We start from the raw sequence: 20,195 nt of genomic DNA on the forward strand, positions 1-20,195 counted from the left end.
GTCGTGCACTGTGAAAGAGGAAAGAGCGGTCTGGGCGGCAGGAGAGAGTGCACGGCGAGTGCACTTGAGAGGAGAGGTAAAGGAGGTCAGAGAATCATCCTACAGTAGCTTGTGAGAAGAGGCACAGTAACGGAGGCGGGGATATTGATCAGCACCAGCTCCACTGTCATTCCCCGCCCAGTCAGCCGGACTGACTGGCTGGACTGGAACTATTGGGAAGTGTGGCTCCAAAGCTCTGACGAGGACTCTTCTTCTCGCGTAGGCAGACTTGTGGTCGTACCTCTTGGTGCAGGTGCGGTCAGAGCTGGACCAGGTGGATCAGAGAGGTGTGTGGCTGTGTGTGCACGTGGAAGCTGTGGCCACACAATGAGCATTATCCTAAAGCCGCGGTCACGTTCTACCAGCTCTCTGCGGAACACAGAGGGAGGAATATGGTAAATCGACTCTACAAAAGTCCCTCCTCATCACTTATGTGTGTCTTCATTCAAATCCACAGTGTTAATGTAACTTTGATTGTAAAGCTGGACCCGTGAGTGTGGATTTCACTGTGCATGTATGCATGTTTCCCTTCCTTATGAATGAATGTTCTTTTTTCTTACCTTTCTGTCTAAATGCCAAGCCTCTGTCTCTTGTCGCCTGTTTGTCTTGAAGCTGTCATCTGCACTCCCTCACTCTCATACTGTACTTGTCCAACTCTCTTTTCATGGGTTCACTACACCAGCTGTACCCTGTAGATGCATCAATCCAGGGAGTCTCTCTTTTAATTCTCTTTCTTACTTAGGTTAGTTTTTAGAAATGTCTAGTCCTGTACTCAGTAGATTACGGTTATCTCTAGTCCTTTTTCTCAGGCGTTTGTGGTGTATTATCAGACGAGCACACGGTGTAACAAGAACTGGTCATTTGTTGTTTTGCTGTCATGATGACACACCTCCCACCGGCGTGTCCCACATTAGAATGCAGCATGCAGTCAGCCAGATGTGTAAAGATGACTGTCTCTAATGTCATAGAACAGTATATGTCTTTTACAACCACCGTCCGTGGAGTTATGCGTTTTGCCACCACCAGCGTAGTGTATCCTAGGTTGTCCGTGGGATGGAGAATGCATCGCCAGGGGCACATTATCGCCCTGCCCTCCCTCCTCCCCCTCTGCTCTTGTCTCAGCTCGTCCTTGGCTGTCAGCACTCATTGCCTGCTGTAAGAAACTGGAGCTGTCTCGTTGCTTTAACGCTGGAAGTTTATTTTTGTAGGTTTTCTCTGCGGTGCCGTTCTCTCAGACTGTGGCGTCACAGAGCGAGAGAGAACAGCCCTGATTACACGGTGTGCTGGTCATGGTGGGGGTAGACACGCAGGGCGACTGTCCCTGAGGGGTCCCTCTCGTAAAATGTGTTGAGACCCCCTGTGGACCTCCCTGCAGGGCCCACCGTGTTCTTACACTGTCAGTTCATTATCCTTCCCTCCTACCTCTCCAGCAGGAAATTAAGTGTGAAAAAAATGAATAGTCTTTAATTAGGTCATTTGAGGGTAGTGCTTAAGTTATTCTCCGTCGTACGATGGTGTTGCGTACCAAAAATAGCCGATCTACAAGTTCACAACTTGTCACATCCGCAACATGTTGTGAGCTTGTAGATGGGCTTTTTTCAATACGTGACAACCATCGTATGACAAAGTCTGAAAATGGTTTGTTCAACTGAATGGCACTCTTGGATTTGGAACACCATATGAGAAAGAGACAGAGAGAGAGAGTTACGTACAGTAGTGACGCTGTTCCTCTAAACTTTTCTGCAACAAGAAGGCTTACCTACTGGCTTGCTTCAGTATTGAGTCGAGAGTTGCTACGCGGAATGTGGTTCTCTCACGTTTAATATAGCAAGCACAGACAGAATGTCAAAATACAGTTATATGTGTGTATTACTGTGTAAGTATGTAGATACTGTACACAATCACATGCAAATGTTTTATGTTGTTTTTGTCTATTTGTTTTAAATCCTTTGTAGACTACTGCAGATTTACAGAGGATTTGTGCTATACAGTGTAGCCTACTTGGTGTGCTAGCATTATGTAGGTTTTGGTTAGAAGACGTGTTCTTTTTCTGTGAGAAATTGGTTGTGCAGAATACTGCCGGTGGACTGTGTGTGTGTGTGTGTGTGTGTGTGTGTGTGTGTGTGTGTGTGTGTGTGTGTGTGTGTGTGTGTGTGTGTGTGTGTGTGTGTGTGTGTGTGTGTGTGTTCATATGTGATGCGATGAGAGCTGAATGTTTCCCCTCCAGGCTGTGGGAGGTCATTTTACATCTCCCTCTATCTTAGCACAGTAAAGAAAACAACAGTAAAGTGTCTACATGCGCATGTGTTTGCACGTGTGTGATATTTTTGGAATTTTGGGAGGGAGAGATCACCTATAATGACATGCCCAAAATAGGGAAGGCAGGTTGAAAACGGTTAAACCCTCCGGATTTGACAGTGTGTAGGGAGAGGGAGCAGAGGCTGGGGGGATGAGATGTTTGTGAGAAATTGCACCAATCCATCGCACATTTGCCCTGACGGTATAGATGTGATGACACGCGATGGTGAGATGTGCAGCTTACAGAAGTAGGGAACGGACGGGGTGAGGCGTCTGCTCTTTGTCAGACAGGCATCACCAGGCACGTTCTCTGAAAGTTGCAGGCTATCTAACCTGGCTTCACAGTAAAAGCCATAGTCGTGATTTATACACCCTCAGAGTTAACTTAACACTCAGGATTTGACAGTTTAAATGCAGGCTAACAAATACATTTCCCAGATTATACCTTGAGCCTGAGAAACGCCAGGGATCAGAAGTGAGCTGGAAATAGTGTGTGTGTGTGTGTGTGTGTGTGTGTGTGTGTGTGTGTGTGTGTGTGTGTGTGTGTGTGTGTGTGTGTGTGCGCCCGTGTGCACGTGCACGCACACATACCCATTCACATGACCCAGTCTATAAAGAAAGACTGCCGATTTGCCTTATTTTTGTGACCCACGTGAACTTGTGACATGGATGTATTGCCATGGACACCTTTTGTATGTCTCTCAAGCTCGACTGAGTTTTCTTTGAGCCTCAGTTACAGAGAGCACTGAGGCAGAATCCTGACAATGATAAAGGATTTCACATTGCTCATACCTGACTTCACATCCCAGAGAGAGAGAGGTTGGGGGGGAGGGTATGGATGGGGGTGAAGCAGTGAGCAGACCAGTGTGAGATTCCCAACCATGTTTGCTTGGATAGGGGTGGAAATCACCAGGGACCTCACAGTTACATTTTGTTGCCAATTTTGGACCACAATTGGGAATATTTTTCGATACATTGCGATTCATTGGACATTTTATAAACTCATCACTGCCATAAAAATATGCTGCCTTTCAAAATCGCTAGCCATAATTTCATGAAAAATACTTTTTGAAAATAAAAACATACATTAATCCTTGATGCAAACAATTAGAAAAATATATTTTAAATAAATAAAAGGAAATGTTTCATAAATAGCAGATCTATAAGCTCAGAACACAGCTATTTTGATTTAGAACGTTTCTGGACTTAAGTGGTTAAACAGTCATCTCGACTGAGAACACATACTTATTTCTGTACTAGAAATGGCCTTGGGCATCTCTGCTCAGATTCAATATTAGTTTTGGAGAGCACTTTGTCACAGCCGGCCAATTACAGCGAGGCATGGAAAACACAAATGTCATTCCGATTTGCTCTGGTTTTATCAGAGCAGCTGATGTCTATTTGAAAGTGGCTACACATATACGCAAATATCAAAAACTGGGCTGCTGAGTTACAGGGACGTCACAGTGTCCCATGACCTGTTTGTCATTAAACTTGCACTGCTTTGCTGTCATATCAGTTTGTCACCATTTGCTCCATTCTGTCTGTCACTAGTGGTAGTATTTTTTCTGTTATGGGTTGTTTTGTCTTGAGAACATGGCAAGGTTACCCTGCCCCCCGCGCGTGCGTGCGCGCACACACACACACACACACACACACACACACACACACACACACACTCATATTCCTTTAGGTTCTCACACTACACAGTCAAGGTTAAATAGACATGTACACACACACACACACACACACACACACACACACACACACACACACACACACACACACACACACACACACACACACACACACACACACAGTGTCTCCTTGTCCTGTCCCCTCTGAGAGCTCCCCGCTGTCGTCAGAGCTAAAATAAATCCAGTGTCGTGTCATCTTCCCTCTGTCTGTCTCAACACCTGTCTGTTCTCATCCATACCTCTTTACATACAATACCTACACCACATGGTAGACCACATGTGTGTTCCTATGGTAGACCTCATGTGTGTTCCTATGGTGGACCTCATGTGTGTTCCTTTGGTGGACCTCATGTCTGTTCCTATGGTAGACCACATGTCTGTTCCTATGGTAGACCTCATGTCTGTTCCTATGGTAGACCTCATGTCTGTTCCTATGGTAGACCTCATGTCTGTTCCTATGGTAGACCACATGTGTGTTCCTATGGTAGACCTCATTTGTGTTCCTATGGTAGACCTCATGTCTGTTCCTATGGTGGACCTCATGTCTGTTCCTATGGTAGACCACATGTCTGTTCCTATGGTAGACCTCATGTCTGTTCCTATGGTAGACCTCATGTCTGTTCCTATGGTAGACCTCATGTCTGTTCCTATGGTAGACCTCATGTCTGTTCCTATGGTAGACCTCATGTCTGTTCCTATGGTAGACCACATGTCTGTTCCTATGGTAGACCTCATGTCTGTTCCTATGGTAGACCTCATGTCTGTTCCTATGGTAGACCTCATGTCTGTTCCTATGGTAGACCTCATGTCTGTTCCTATGGTAGACCTCATGTCTGTTCCTATGGTAGACCTCATGTCTGTTCCTATGGTAGACCTCATGTCTGTTCCTATGGTAGACCTCATGTCTGTTCCTATGGTAGACCTCATGTCTGTTCCTATGGTAGACCTCATGTCTGTTCCTATGGTAGACCTCATGTCTGTTCCTATGGTAGACCTCATGTCTGTTCCTATGGTAGACCTCATGTCTGTTCCTATGGTAGACCTCATGTCTGTTCCTATGGTAGACCACATGTCTGTTAATGTGTACTTGTCTTTAGTGGAAAAACTATTTAGGCCCTATTTGTGAATACATTCAATTACTAGTGACCACCGTAGAAGCAGCTGGTATTTTGGGAAGAGAAATGTTTGTTTTCATTTTTTTCTTGCCCACAAGTAATAAATCCACATTGTATAAACAATGGCTCACTGTCTTCAGCAGAGTTGTGTGTTTACTGAAGACTTTGTTGAGGTCTGCCCTCTCCCTGCGAAACGTCTCCACAGATCTCCGTGGCAGACCTTGAGTTTTTTATAATTGCTGAAATGACCCCATGCTGAGAATAAATTAGTCAGTGATCTGTGTGTGTGTGTGTGTGTGTGTGTGTGTGTGTGTGTGTGTGTGTGTGTGTGTGTGTGTGTGTGTGTGTGTGTGTGTGTGTGTGTGTGTGTGTGTGTGTGTGTGTGTGTGTGTGTGTGTGTGTGTGTGTGTGTGTGTGTGTGTGTGAGTGAGTGTGATAGAGAGAAAAGTAGAGAGATGTTGGGCAGGGTGGCTTAGTGAGACTGAATAACGGAGAGAGACATAGAGCTTTGACATTGAAAATGTCCTGATTTGTAACCCAGGGATGTCCTACAACATAGTAGAGTACTGTAAATTCCCATGTGTTAATATAACTCTGAGAGTGTACAGTACTAATTCATATTATTTTCCCCTGGTGACCCATAATTCCAAAATGATTGTTCTTGCAGCCTAAAAAATTCAGGAAGCTCTGCCCTTGTGGGACTTTAGCATTAATTTCTTTTAAACGCATGAACCCTAATGTCCCTATTCTGGGGGAGAACATTCAGCGAAAATAGCAGATCTGTCAGCTTGTAGATCAACCATTTTCCTTGAAGAGATTTGGTGTAGAGGGGAAAAAAGGAGGTTGGTCTAGTACGGGGGACTCCGGTCAGTGGAGTACTGTATATAGGTTTTAAGTGTTTCATTTTGAACTGAATTTAGCACTCACTGTGTGGATGCTAATCTACCAAATTGTGCTGCAAAGGAAGATTTCATTTTCATTCTTACAAAGATAATACAGTATAAGCTTTATGCCACAACAATGCATAAGCAACTTCAACTCATGACTTTAGTCAACATTGTTTTAATTCAGAGCAGATGTGACTCTGAAATGGATGAGATTTCATTTTAATAACTTAAAAATGCACCATTTACAATGCTAGCCATAAATCCCCTGCCTTCTCTTTTCGATTATAATTCACAAAGCTGGAAAGGAAAGTCAGTGTAAGTTTTAAAACTCTGTGCGACCTGGCCCGGGAGGACAGTGGAAGACTTATATGGCTGCGTCTGCTTCACACATGAATTCTCTGTTCACACAACGATGTTCAGCAGATGAGTACTGAGTTCTGGAGGACCTTCAAAGAGCTTCCCGTCACCTGTCCCAACACTCGCCAGAGAAATGTATTTCTTTCTAGCCAATCGGGCCGTATCTGTGGATGACTCCCTTATCTTGGGTTTGGTTTCTTTTTGTCTCGCTCTACGTTTGTATCTACTGTGCGTCCACCACACCTCTCTTGTGACTCCACCTGTCAGTCGTAGATGGATGTTTTTACGGCATGGCTCTGCTGGGGTCTAGCCCCCTACATCTTGGATACATCTATCCAAGATGTAATCTTCCGCCGTAATCTGAAGACTCACCTCTTCAGACTCCACCTTAGCCCGTAGCACTTGCCTTAGTACTTGCCCTAGTCTCGACGACCTTGCAGGCTTATGCAAAGGCTAAAATGTAATTTAGATGCCAGGTCATTTGTAGACCTGGCATCCTATAGTGTGCATAGTTTCAATGTACATATTATAGATTTGTTTTGATATTCTACTGTTTAGACTGATGATAGGTTCTTGGTTTACCTATGATCCTAAATGACTATTTCTATGCATTTGATGTATTACCTCGTGTTTTCCTTGCTTACTGTAAATCACTCTGGATTAAGAGCGTCTGCTAAATGCCTAAATTCTAAATTGTAATCTCACAAACCGCTGGATCGATCAGTGCCATTTCTTGTGCACACTGCCAGGTTGGCCACAGAAGTACCTACCCTGATAATTCACACATGTTCCATACTGTTGTGTTTGTTTAAACTAAATGTTGCATATCACAGCGGCATCGTCATGAGGGAGGTGACGTGTGAGATGGTTCCAGCTGAGGCTTACTCATGAAAGGCCAGTGCACTCAGTCAGACAAAAGCCCATGTGAAACCATGGCTAGCTGTGAATACAACGATGATCATATGATCGAGGGTGTGTTGGTGTGCTCATGGATATCTGATCTATGTGTGGTTATGTGCACATGTGTGAGTCTAGAGTTACATGTCAGTGGATGAGCTAAAATGGTGTTGGTTGTGACGTCAGAACGTGTGGTAATGAGTCAGCTGCTTAACATATGGCAGGTGTTATGTTTATTGCTCATTTGTATCTCTCACTCACACATGACACACACGTAGAGTGCCACATACGTTTATAGCACAGAACAGGTGGAGACCAGAGTAGCTATACTACTTGAACTAAGTGCTTACGTATGAGTGGTGCGACGTGTGTGTGTGTGTGTGTGTGTGTGTGTGTGTGTGGGTGTTGTTTCATCCACAGCCCACGGTGACGTGAACTGGTGAAGAAAATGGTTTATCTTTATGGGATTGGGATATGAAGAGAAAAGTGGGTTCAGTTGGAAAGAAACCTTGCATTTGTTGCTTTAACAGATTATAGAGACAATTATAATAATTGACCGTGTAAATCATTATAGAATGCTTTATAATGAGTTATGATTATTATAAATCATTATGAGCATTAATGAGTTCTTATAACTATAATTATACAGTGTTATAAGCAGATTATAATACATTATAAGTATGTTTATAATGTATCATAGACATGGGATGCATAGCAAGTGTTACCGAAACCTTTAATTGATACAACCACTTTACAACTTTATTGTGCAGTCGAGGCAGGAACAAAAAGTAAATACAGTACATTGAACAGGCTTCGTTAACCTCGTAGACAGAGGGTGAGGATTGGTGTGGGAGAAGGGCAATACAGTATGTATACACGTGTGTGTGTGTGTGTGTGTGTGTGTGTGTGTGTGTGTGGGTGTGTGTGTGGGTGGGTGGGTGGGTGTGTGGGTGGGTGGGTGGGTGGGTGTGTGGGTGGGTGGGTGGGTGGGTGGGTGTGTGGGTGGGTGGGTGTTTATGCATGTGTGTTGAAAGAAGGACACAGAAGTAGTGCGAGATAGGACAATATGTTTTCCCTCAACTCAGTCATTAGGCAAAGAGCCAAGCTATCCCATTCCTTAACAAAGGTCAGACCCATTCAGCCCTGCCACTCTGGAAGATCATGGAGGGATAGCCCAAGATTTGCCCACTTATTTGTTGTGGAAAATATGCCTGGTATATCCTGTGTACTAGGACAAAAAGGCAAATGCAAGGGTAACCAGGGTTCCAAAGTGAAAATAAATTACTTTGGTTTCTGGAAGATTTATGTTACTTCTGCTACCTTTTGTATACTTTATAGTCTTTCTATTTATATACTGTATAGGCTAGTTTTTATGAGGTCTCCCATGTGAGTAATGTTTCCCTCTAGTAACTGTGCTTATAAGTGAAATATTCCAGTTGAATACCAACCTATACAGTTTTATCATTGCTTATAGCAAACTCAGCTCTGTACAGTAAATGTGTACATTTTTTAATACATTGTAAATCATGGATTAGACATTCTCCTTGCTTTACCTTGCTTTAGTGATACGAGGGGTTTGGTCATATGTTTTTTTTTGTGTTCATCATACCACTTACAGTATGTACTATAGAATGCTGTTCATACCACTTACAGAACGTGGTACTACTTGTATGTACTTTAGAATACTTTTCATACTTCTTACGTATGTACTGTACAATGCTGTTCATACACCATACAGTACATACTGTAGAATGCTACAGTACATTATAGTACAGTATGTACGGTAATGTAGAATGCTGTTCACTACAGTACTTACAGTATGCACTGTAGGATGCTGTTCATACTACTTACAGCAAGGGTTTTTCAGGCCGTGACCCCCCCCCCCCCCCCCCAAAATAATCATATTTGAACTGGGGATCCCCCCACCCTGACAAGCACTTGGAATTGATGGCGTTACTTTTAGTTTGACTCGGTTCCACAGATAAATATTGTGAAAATAGCCGAACTACAAGCTGAGAGGGGTTGTGAGCTTGCAGATCGGCTATTTTCTCAATGTTTGCCTCTTTCTTATGTAATATTTGACAATTTGGCCAATTTGTTTTTTAAAAAGGTCTTAAAAGTCATTCAATTGTAACTTTAGAAATGTGCAGATACCCTGTATACAGTTGATTGAGAAAACAACGTTGCACGTTAAGCTAATCATCTGGGAGGATGGACCCCCCCCATGGTCCCGACTCCTGACCCCCATTTTGGGAACCACTGACTTACAGTACGTGCTGTTTCAAAAGGACCATCCACACCAAGCAGCAAGCACTAAAACTGTTATTATAAAAACATTGTAATAAAAAAAAGTCTGACTCAAGTGGATGGAGTCCACACCACAATTATGACAACATCAGTATGGATACTGACAGAATTATCCTTATCCTACTATAATTCTACAAAGCTCTGTAGTTGTGAGGTGGTGAGGCCCGGTTCTCTTCAGTGGCTCGAGCAATTGATCTGAATTTGCACACAGCCATTGACCATTACCATGTGCACGGAACAACGAAGCCCGCTTGATTTCACCAAATCTCGGCTGTTTATTAGCGTTTTTGTGTAAAAGAATGTCGGCAATGGTTACGGCTGCCCAGCTGTGGGATGGCCCTGTGAGCTATGGGACGAACTGCCTCCCGGGTTGCCAGATCATGTGCGCATATCCCCCCACGGGTATGGACTAGTAGTTATAATTATCATGCTTGGTGTGGATGGCCCTAGTGTTGGGTTGTTGTTTTTTTCAACACAGATTGATGGCAGCTGTGAATGTGGCAAACTTGTCCCGTATGAACCTAGCTGGAGGGAGAAGACTGCACTGGTGTATAGTTTCACTGGTTTCACAAGTATACTGTAAGTGTGTGTGTGTGTGTGTGTGTGTGTGTGTGTGTGTGTGTGTGTGTGTGTGTGTGTGTGTGTGTTAGAGAAAGACTGGTTAGAGGGAAAGAGACCCCATCCATAATAGATGGTGTGTGTGTGTGTGTGTGTGTGTGTGTGTGTGTGTGTGTGTGTGTGTGTGTGTGTGTGTGTGTGTGTGTGTGTGTGTGTGTGTGTGTGTGTGTGTGTGTGTGTGTGTGTGTGTGTGTGTGTGTGTGTGAGATATGGCCCTCGGGAAGAAAAGCCAGCATAATCACTTCTTCCGGTTAGGATCTCACAAAAGACAAACAAGACTGCAATCAGTAAACACACTCAGCAAAATTAGGTTCAAGACATTTACAATAGCCGAACTTCGAGTTCACAGTTGAACTTGTGAGCGAGTAGATCTGCAATTTATGCCGCATGTTTGACGCTACGGTTCACGTGTTTGAGTACGGGAACGCGCATTGCAGTGAATAACTGAACAGCAAAGACTACAAAACATGCAGCTCCCCCACTCCAATTATCCAGCCATGCTGGAGTTCAGTTAAGTTCATGGAGTACACAGTTGCCCCCACCCATCCCCTTCCCAGCCTTGGGTTACACACGCACACACACACACACACACACACACACACACACACACACACACACACACACACATGCATGTTGGACGTGAACACACAAAGCGCAAACACACAGCACGGGCACATGGCTCATGTCGTCCACTGTGTGATGCACACACACACACACACACACACACACACACACACACACACACACACACACACACACACACACACACACACACACACACACGCAGATTACTAAGGTGTCTCGTACCGGCTCAATCAAAGATGTGATAGGATTATTCCCTGGGGCTGTTCCCTTGGTGAGGAGGATGAGAAGGATGATGATGATGACGAAGGAGACATCATCCCCAGTTCACCTCACGTCACATACAGGGGACCCCCACCAGGCACCAACAACCGACCCAATTCAGTGATCAGTACACAATCCTCTCTCCTCTGACCCCCCCCCCCCCCACACACACACACACACACTGCCACCACCCAACCCCTAGCCGCCCCACACCCATCGCCCACCACCACACCATGCGGGATTATGGGATTGTTTGGTAATGCCATGGTAAAGAGGCAGACATCCCCAGCGGAGGGTGTTATAGTCAACACCTGGGGGGGGATCACCTGGGTGACACTAAGGAGCTCACGGTGACATCACAAGGGCATAACGAGTCAGGGCTGTTTGTTAACAGAGAGACAGAGAGGGCATTCCCAGTGGCCCAGTGCTCAAGCGTGTGCGTGTGCTAGTGTGTGTGCGTGTGTGTGTGTGTGTGTGTGCAAGATCACGACAAACCCGGTGCCCTGTCCATTGAGGTGGAATGTGACAAGACGGGACAGAACGGAGCGAGTGTTGTTGGCCGTTGCGGTTTTGTTGATTGTTTCAACGTGGATAACGCATGGTAGTACGTGACTCACATACATGACATTTTGTCATCGTTACCAGGATAAACATGATGTTACAATGTTATAGCCTAAAGTCCAATACATAGTCCAGACATTGTAGCATACACGGACAAGCAGGTGCTTTTGAAACAAAAGCCTCGGAATTTAAATTGCAGCAGCGCTTATATATTTGTTATTTCTATGAATATGATAAAGCCAAACCCGCTGTTCAGTCAGTGTATCATGCGATTTGTATTTAAGCAGCATGACTGTGGAACCAGACCCCTCCCTTCTGTATTGCAAGCCACACACGTACTGCATGTCGTTGCTGTCGGGCAGAAACCTCTTATCTCCATATTTCAACGTTTTTATGTTTGTTTGTTTTTCCGTAAATTGATGCCCTACTTTTTTCATACTAGTGTCACACAAAAGTAGCAAAAATAGCTAGAACAGCAAGAGCGCTCTCTAACAAACACGCAGGCACGCAGGTCACCGCATCAATATGAAGGCCCACCCTAAAGACGGTGGATTCGTCCTACACTGCAGTTTCTTTTAACTCTCTTATTAGTTTCAGCAACGAAAGCTCTGAGATTGTGCTCATTCTCTAGTTGAGCGAAATGTATATCTTGTGAGTCCACTATGAATTGTTAATGTTCCTGTTTTGAGGGGATTATCAGATCATAGCAATATTCTGTATTCATTCATTCCCACTTCTAATGTTTCTCTAAAGCTGTGTTTATACTACAACCTAAGTTTCTGGTGTGTCTGGAAACGGGCTTAAAGCAGGGGTGATGTTTCGAGATAAGCAGACCTTGCATCTGTTGACCTCGGACCTGTGATAGCCAGGGGTTGTAACATCAACATTTTTGAGGGAGATAAGTGTTTAGGGGATATCAGTGTGAAGATCCTTCTTTCATAGCAGCTGTAAACCTAGCCCATGGGTGTCTGGGTTGTGTCATGTCCAGCTGTGCGACAGGTCACAGGATATGTGGTCGCTAGCCACTGTAGCTGACCTATCAGAAGCTCTTACCGCATCACTACTTCTCCCTCTCTGTCCTCCCAAATGTATAACATTGGGTTGTGAGATAGAATGCATGGAGATTGTAATTTATCTACATGCTTTCTGGTGTGGTTCTAATAAGAACTGGCATTAAAGCCTGCCTCATCATATTTTGGTCTTATTTTGTAGAACTTATTTCTGAGTAACACTGAGGATTTCTATAGCACTGTTTACTATGAATTCTCATTCTGTTTTCTCTGTCTCTTTCTCCCTCTGTTGTCTGCTGTCTCTCTTTCTCTCTGAATACAGTTTTGATGTGGACAATGGCACATCATCAGGGCGCAGCCCGCTGGACCCCATGGCCAGCCCAGGATCCGGCCTCATCCTGCACTCCAACTTTGTCCACAGCCAACGGAGAGAGTCCTTCCTGTACCGTTCTGACAGCGACTATGACCTCTCGCCCAAGTCCATGTCCCGAAATTCCTCCATAGCCAGTGACATGTGAGTGGATGACACAGTACGCTTTAAACATGACCTCCAGCCATTTGTTCCCCTATTAGTAAGCAAGATGTTTAACTACTTAGTTAACCGGAATCCCCCAGGACTCTATACTACTGTAGGTCCGCTTCTTTTTTCCCTCTCTACACCAAAACTCTATCTACAAGCTCACAACTTGTCGCAACACAATCATTTTTGACAAATGTTTGCCCCAGAATAGGGGCGCGAGGGTTACATTACATTACATTACATTACAGTCATTTAGCAGACGCTTTTATCCAAAGCGACTTACAACCAGTAAGACTCCCTAATCGGGAGATAAGCGACCGTAGGTCACATGTATACAGAAGAGGGCTGTAACGGCGATTGGTTCCTAGTTGTGTGGGCAATGTATAGTTTTGTTTGGTGGTCTAAGAAATGTGGTGGCAGGCAGGTTGATGACATGAGTGTACACATACTGTGTAGTGTGTAGCAATTTGCGTGTTTTTAGGGGCAAAACTGTAGGAGTAGTGGGCAAAAATGTGTTGTGTAAAGCGGCCTGAAGGTGGCGCTAGAAGAGGGCCATGTGAGAAATTAGGGGTGGGGTGTCCGCGTTGCCTTGGCGGACGAATAGGTACCGGCCGCGGCTCTCCCGGACGCTCCTAGCCCGAGTTACGGCATTTTATGTGAGCTGCAGTGGCAGGGGGTCCTCCACTGGGGGCGCCACCACTTTTGCATCCGTTCTGGAGCACCAGGAGTGGGTGGTCCCCGGGAATGCCCCGTGAGCAGCCCCGTTGGGGTGGTCATTTGGTAATTTGTCCACATGTGCTCATTTTTTACACTTGGGGGTCCCCGAGGCAGCTGGGGGTCCTTGGAGGGTGTAGTTTGGCAGGTAAGGAGTGTGTGTGCAAAATCTGGCATGGATCGGGGCAACGGGTGCGGAGATATGAGCAGGGCAAAAGTGTGACGGGACGTGTGTGACGGAGGGACGCACGGACACCTGGAGTTGGGGGTCCCCGAGGCAGCTGGGGGTCCCTGGAGCTCCGGGGGTCCTTGGAGGGTGTAGTTTGGCAGGTAAGGAGTGTGTGTGCAAAATCTGGCATGGATCGGGGCAACGGGTGCGGAGATATGAGCAGGGCAAAAGTGTGACGTGTGTGACGGAGGGACGCACGGACACCTGGAGCAGGTTTCTATAGTAAATGCGACCTACGGTCGCAATAAGTGTATTCAACATAGGTAGGGAACGAAAACTACTAATCACCAGAAGTTTTAAGTACATTTCCTGCAAAAACAAGCAACCAAGAGTATACCTAGCGCTAAGGTAAAAGTGCAATATATCAGCTACCTACTTTCTTAAACAGATGAGACAAAAATGGCAAAATCAAATCAGCACGAGCTAAAACAAATAAGTGTATCGACTAAACAAGATCCAATAAAACAATACAAAAATAAAACAAGAGTTCGTACAACTAGTTAACAACAAGTAGGCCAGGCAAAGAGGTTCATGTGGTTAATTCGATGTCGGATGAAAAATAGCACAGAGGTTGACCTTCTGCCCATTTCTGGCTTGTTGTCATTTTCAAGCTGAACTTCAGTTTGTCTTCTATTCTACTCAGTATCGTTCTTCTCTCCTCGGCTCAGTATCAGTGTCCATTTTCAATATTTCTGTGATTTTGTCTCGTATTTAATTTCTCTCCCTTCTCTCTTCCTTGTTCTTGGTACTGATACCTGCCTGAGCAGCATCTACAGAAGCCAATTAATATTGATGTCAGTACATTATTTTTATGGCAGGACCATTCAGGGTCTATTTCTATAATTATTCTAAGTGAGTGGATGATAGCACATGCACATCTCCTACAGCCAGAACATTTAGCCATAAATCTCACAGGCCTCTGTGGTCATAACTGGCAGACTGCATGACTGACAACTGATTGTGAGGTGTCACAGTGTGAGGGGACTCTAATTTTAGTTGTGTCCCTCAGCATAAACAAGGTCCATAACAACCTGCCCACAACCACATGTCCATTCTTGTCTTGAGTCAGGCTTCGGTCATTGCTACATAGTCACTTTTGTCCATAAAACTCATAAAGCTTTTGCAAGGTGTTTGTGCAGCGCATGTAGTCACGCCTGAGCCGCCTGAGTTTCATAAATGTGTTGGGTTTTTGAAGACTAAAGCCTGATTCATACTACTGTCATACGAAGGTTGTACCGTGCCGAAAATAACCGATCTACAAACTCACAACGCAAAGCCTATTTTTTGCACATATTAGTAGTGTCACACAGCTGTAATAAAGAAGTCCAGTACTGATGAAGACAAAGATTGGGTATTTATCAGGGAAGGAGTCTGTATTCCATCGATAACACATTCCACATTTCCCATACTATGATGGCTATCCAGTTACCTGCAGGAAGTAACATTATTGACTGAAAACAGAGCATCTCTCCAGTCTGAAGGAAAGACAAACAAGGAAAAGGATGCTTAAAATCCTGGAGTAATCTTACACTTCCTGTCTGCTGATTTACAGTGTTAGACAAATGACCCTGCTGTGACCTCAACCGCTATGGACTTACCATCTCACAAAAGCAACAATGATTTTAATTGAATGAGAACAGAATGAGAATTCATCACGACCCATTGTTTGGGAAACACTGACCTAATGCACAAAACGCAAAGATAAGCATCTTAAAGGGTTATTCTAAAAGTAATAAACACTCACAATTTCATGACTATAAAAAAAATCATGAGAAATTCATAAGAAATATCTATTACTGTACATAAAATGCTTGGAACGCAAAGAGTCAGGGTAGGACACATAGCTAGTGAACATGATTGCCTGAAAGGGAATAACTCGCTGGCAAAAGAATTCAAGGGAACGTGTCCCATAGGGATACAAAGGAACGTTTCTCTGAAACGTATTATCTCAAACTACGTCAGAGATGGACTGTAGGAAAGAAAAAAAAATAACAGGACGAAAATGGATGGCTGGATTGTGATTGGCTGGTTGAGAGGAAAGGAGGGTGGGGGTGCAGAGTACAATAAGCTCAAAATGCAAGTTAGAGGCAGCTTTACAGGATTTTAATAGGTTTTACTGAAGGGGGACTGGTAGGCCTATTCTGTGTATACTGAGACCTGAGTCCAGTAATAAAGCCATTAACCACTTTAACCCAGCATCCCTGTTCTGCAGGGGAATAATTGCCAACAGTAGCAGATTTACAAGCTCACAAGTTTTTAGATCAGCTATTTTCTGCAAAGTGATGTAGAGGGGAAGAAAGAGTGGACAAAGCACAGAGTGACCCCGGTCAACTTAGGTATTAGTTTACTCAGTATAGAATAGATGGTTGAGCCCAGTCTATTTTATTGAAACATATCTTTTATAGATTATGAATTTGGCTGTCAGTGCAATTGGGGCTCAGCTGGTTGCTGTTGTGTAGAGCAGACATGTCGCTGTCTATCTAAGACGCTGATCCTAATCTGACATGATGAGTCTTTTTGTGGTAAAATGGCAATATAGGCCTAGATCTAGTTTGTCGAGAGCTAACTTCTAACCCTCTGTCTGCCTCTCTCTCTCATAGACATGGTGACGATATGATTGTAACGCCTTTTGCACAGGTAAGGGTTTTGTGAAAATTTTGACATGTCGTCTTGATGATGCTGTATTACACTGAAGCGTTTGCCATTATGTTTTATGGAAAAATGTTAATCTCTTGTCTTGTTCCCCCATCAGGTCCTTGCCAGTTTGAGAACTGTAAGGAACAACTTTGGCGCATTAACCAATCTACCAGACAGAGCATCCAATAAGTAAGTTGTCAGAGACCCCATTGTTTCAGTATATGATTTTCTTTTTACAGGTATGAAAAGCTGTGGTTGTAGCTGAAATAATCCTGCTGCTAGTAGTCACAATCATTTTAGAGTTTACTGCAATATGATCCCACTATCTATTTGAATGATACATGATGATGCTCTGCTACATCAACAGCCTCATTTCTTATTCCACATACTCTATCTGAACTGCTTCCCTAATTGACATGCTGTACCAGCTTTTGGTGTGTTGACTTACACACACAAGCTGGACTGGCACTGTTTGCCCTCTGCTGTTCTTAGCGGGTACTACAACAACAGCAGTCAGCTCTGTAAAGGTGGCCTCCACCATTGTCAAGTCAAGTCATGTCACATTTATTTGTATAGCACATTTCATGCAACAAGCACAGACTCGATGTGCTTCCAAAAAGAAAGACAAGAAAATGCAAAGGTCAGCAATGACACAAAATGAACACAATTTCATTATGATTAACACGTATACGTTGGTACGTATGGTTCAAGCCATATATGTCAGAAACATAGGAAGGAGCTAAACCATTGATAGATTTAAAAACAATGTGAAGCACTTTAAAATCAATTCTTTGTTTCACTGGAAGCCAGTAAAGAGAAGATAAAACAGTAGTATTATGTTCAAATGTCTTGGTTCTAGTTAAAACAGTTAAAATCGAGCAGCAGCATTGTCTCCCTAAACTTGAAATCGGAATCTATGTGATGAGGGAAGATTGATGGACAATGCTGCACACTCACTACTTGACGTGTGTTATGGAGAGGTTGTGAATAACTAGTTGAATGGTTTTGGACAGAGGGTGCATCATTGTGCTTGTTTTTCCCTATACCAGGAGATCGCCCATGTGTAATCCACCACCTATCACCAAGACCACCTTCACAGGTATGTAGGCAGCAGCATCTGCAATTATTGTGATGTGTGCGTGTGTGCGTGTGTACGGCTTTTAAAGTGGAAACAGAGATGTAAAATGAAGCTATTGTTTTTTTATTTATATTATTACGATGATGATGATCATGATGATTATTAATATTATATTTATGCAACCTTTACTTATGTCTCACAAAATGTAGTAATGAGAGCCTGATGCCATTGTTTTGACATGGGACCAAAACACATCAGTTGGGGGGAGCCAAAGCACATGAACATGACATGAAACACAATCAGAATACAAATACAGGACATATTTTGCAGAAGTGTGATTCACTACAGCAACCCTAGTGGTGCACATGATAATATACGATTCAGGAGGATAGTAGAGAGAACAGCAGCATACCAAACTGCCAATGTCCCTGTTAAAACAGCAGACAAATGGCAATAATCTGAGAGTGGGTGTGTGTCCTATTGTGGTTGTGCTGTGTTGCATGACCGTGGGAAACAAACATTGACATCCACTGAAAGGCTTGTTTAATGACTGGACTTTGCATGTTGGATAACAATATGTCATGTATCAATGCAGGAAGGGCCATCGTCGACCTTATCGTGAGGTTTGTCAGTCTGTATCTCTGGACATGAGCCTCTATGTGTCGGTCAGTCAAAATGAGTCGGCGCGTCAGTCAATCAGTCAGCGTGTCAGTCTGTCAGTGTCTTGCGTTCAAGCTTCCCTGCCAAAAACAAACCGATATCTCACAACCAGTTGTGTGTATGCTACACGAGTGACAGCTCACAAGTGTTTCAGACATTCCACAAAGCTATTGCCATCCTGTTAATATCTAGGGTGTGGATTGAATGAAAAGTGAGTGTCTCTCTGTCAGAGAGAGAGAGAGAGAGAGAGAGAGAGAGAGAGAGAGAGAGAGAGAAAGAGAGGCTGCCTGTTACATCGCCGTCCAAGACAAATAACCTCCTGATGTACAGAGAATGGATGACATTACACATTATAGAGCGTATGGTGCACAGCCATTGTGGCCCCAGCCATCACCTGGCAGCAGTCATGAGTCACAGCCACAGGGATGACTGAGTGCACTGAACACTCATAATGCAGAGCCTCGCTGAGGTTTACACTGTGCTGTCCTGCTGAGAAAGACAATAAAGGCAGCTTAATTAATAGCAACTCTAAATCAGTCAGGGAAAAGCCAGCGGTGGAATTATGGAGCAGGTCTCCCTGCTCTCGCTCTGCCTGCTCCCCCTTAAAGCTCACCTCTACATCTCTCTTGCTCTCTTTCCCTCTCCACAGTCAGTTCATTTGTCTGTCATCAACATCTGTCTGTTGATGTATTGACCAGATAAACAAAGTTATTTTAGGAGCGATCTAAAAATAGAAAGACTCCATGCCCTTTTGACCTGAGCTAATGAGACAGACATGCTTGCTAGCTGAGGTTCCAGCATCAGACTTGCAGAGGGTCTCAGGGTCATACAAGGTAAATTCCTTAGTGTTAATTTAACTCTGATTGTGTACAAATGTAACCAAGTGGACCCATAATGGTCCAATTGGTTACATTTGTATGCTCTCAGAGTTACAGATAGATAAATGAACATGTGATTTTATAGTGTATACTAGGGACATTGGTGTTTTTAAGAGGACAGCTGGCTAAAGAGGACATAATGATAGATTGTAGAGTATTGTTTCTCATGCTGCTCAAAGACACTTTATAAAGCATTAGTTCAAAATAACAGATTCAGAACATGCAAATCAAGACATGAAGTATAATAAAGCCAAAAAAAATCTTCTTTGGGTAGTATTGATTTTGTTTTCGTATAATAATAAGTGATTCATAAGGGTACTTACTTGCAATAGATTTGCATATGACAGTTATTTTTGATGTAGTGCATTAGGAAATCACATCGCATACTGTATTGAAGAATTATTTTATTTATTTTATTTTGTTTTATTTTATTTTATTTTATTTTATTTTATTCACACAATATAACACAATATAACTTAAACCCAGGATATACACATGAAAGCCTAATAAAACACACAATAAAAATAAATTGTCCAATAAATTACATAGCACCTACAGTACCATACCATACTCCATACCATAGCACATGCTGATAACCACAATGCTTGTGACTGGCCAGGCCTCATGGTGTAGCTTTTATTTCACTTTCTCTCTCCCTCTCCACCTCGTTTTCTACTTCTTTAGTCACCCATCTTGCTCTTTCTAGCTCGCTACCTTCCTTCCCTCCCTCCATCACCCTTCCCTATCCCAGTCCAGTTCTGAGTCGTTCCGGTCCGTGGTTTGGCTGCAGCCTTGCGTCTGTGCAGCAGAGTGGCCTCTGTGAGCGCCCGGTGTCTGATGTCGCACT

At 43.7% G+C, this 20,195-nt stretch overlaps 1 protein-coding gene across 7 annotated transcripts in view; it reads left to right on the plus strand.

The window, feature by feature from the left end:
* pde4d (phosphodiesterase 4D, cAMP-specific) overlaps window positions 1-20,195 on the plus strand; it is a gene marked incomplete at its 5' end in the record, with an annotated part of 247,174 nt that overhangs the window by 207,896 nt on the left and 19,083 nt on the right. For 5 of the 7 annotated variants that reach the window (XM_084056010.1, XM_084056011.1, XM_084056012.1 and 2 more), the window contains 4 exons: window positions 12,955-13,146; window positions 16,696-16,732; window positions 16,848-16,921; window positions 17,782-17,831. In XM_084056010.1, coding sequence (XP_083912136.1) covers window positions 12,955-13,146; window positions 16,696-16,732; window positions 16,848-16,921; window positions 17,782-17,831 — 353 coding nt within the window. Of the gene's footprint in view, window positions 1-291; window positions 435-12,954; window positions 13,147-16,695; window positions 16,733-16,847; window positions 16,922-17,781; window positions 17,832-20,195 lie in introns of those variants that run through there. The other 2 variants (XM_084056014.1, XM_084056016.1) reach the window with 1 other exon arrangement.

Source organism: Gymnoscopelus microlampas (assembly GCF_963454915.1).
Source record: "Gymnoscopelus microlampas genome assembly, chromosome: 4".
Taxonomy (NCBI): Eukaryota; Metazoa; Chordata; class Actinopteri; order Myctophiformes; family Myctophidae; genus Gymnoscopelus; species Gymnoscopelus microlampas.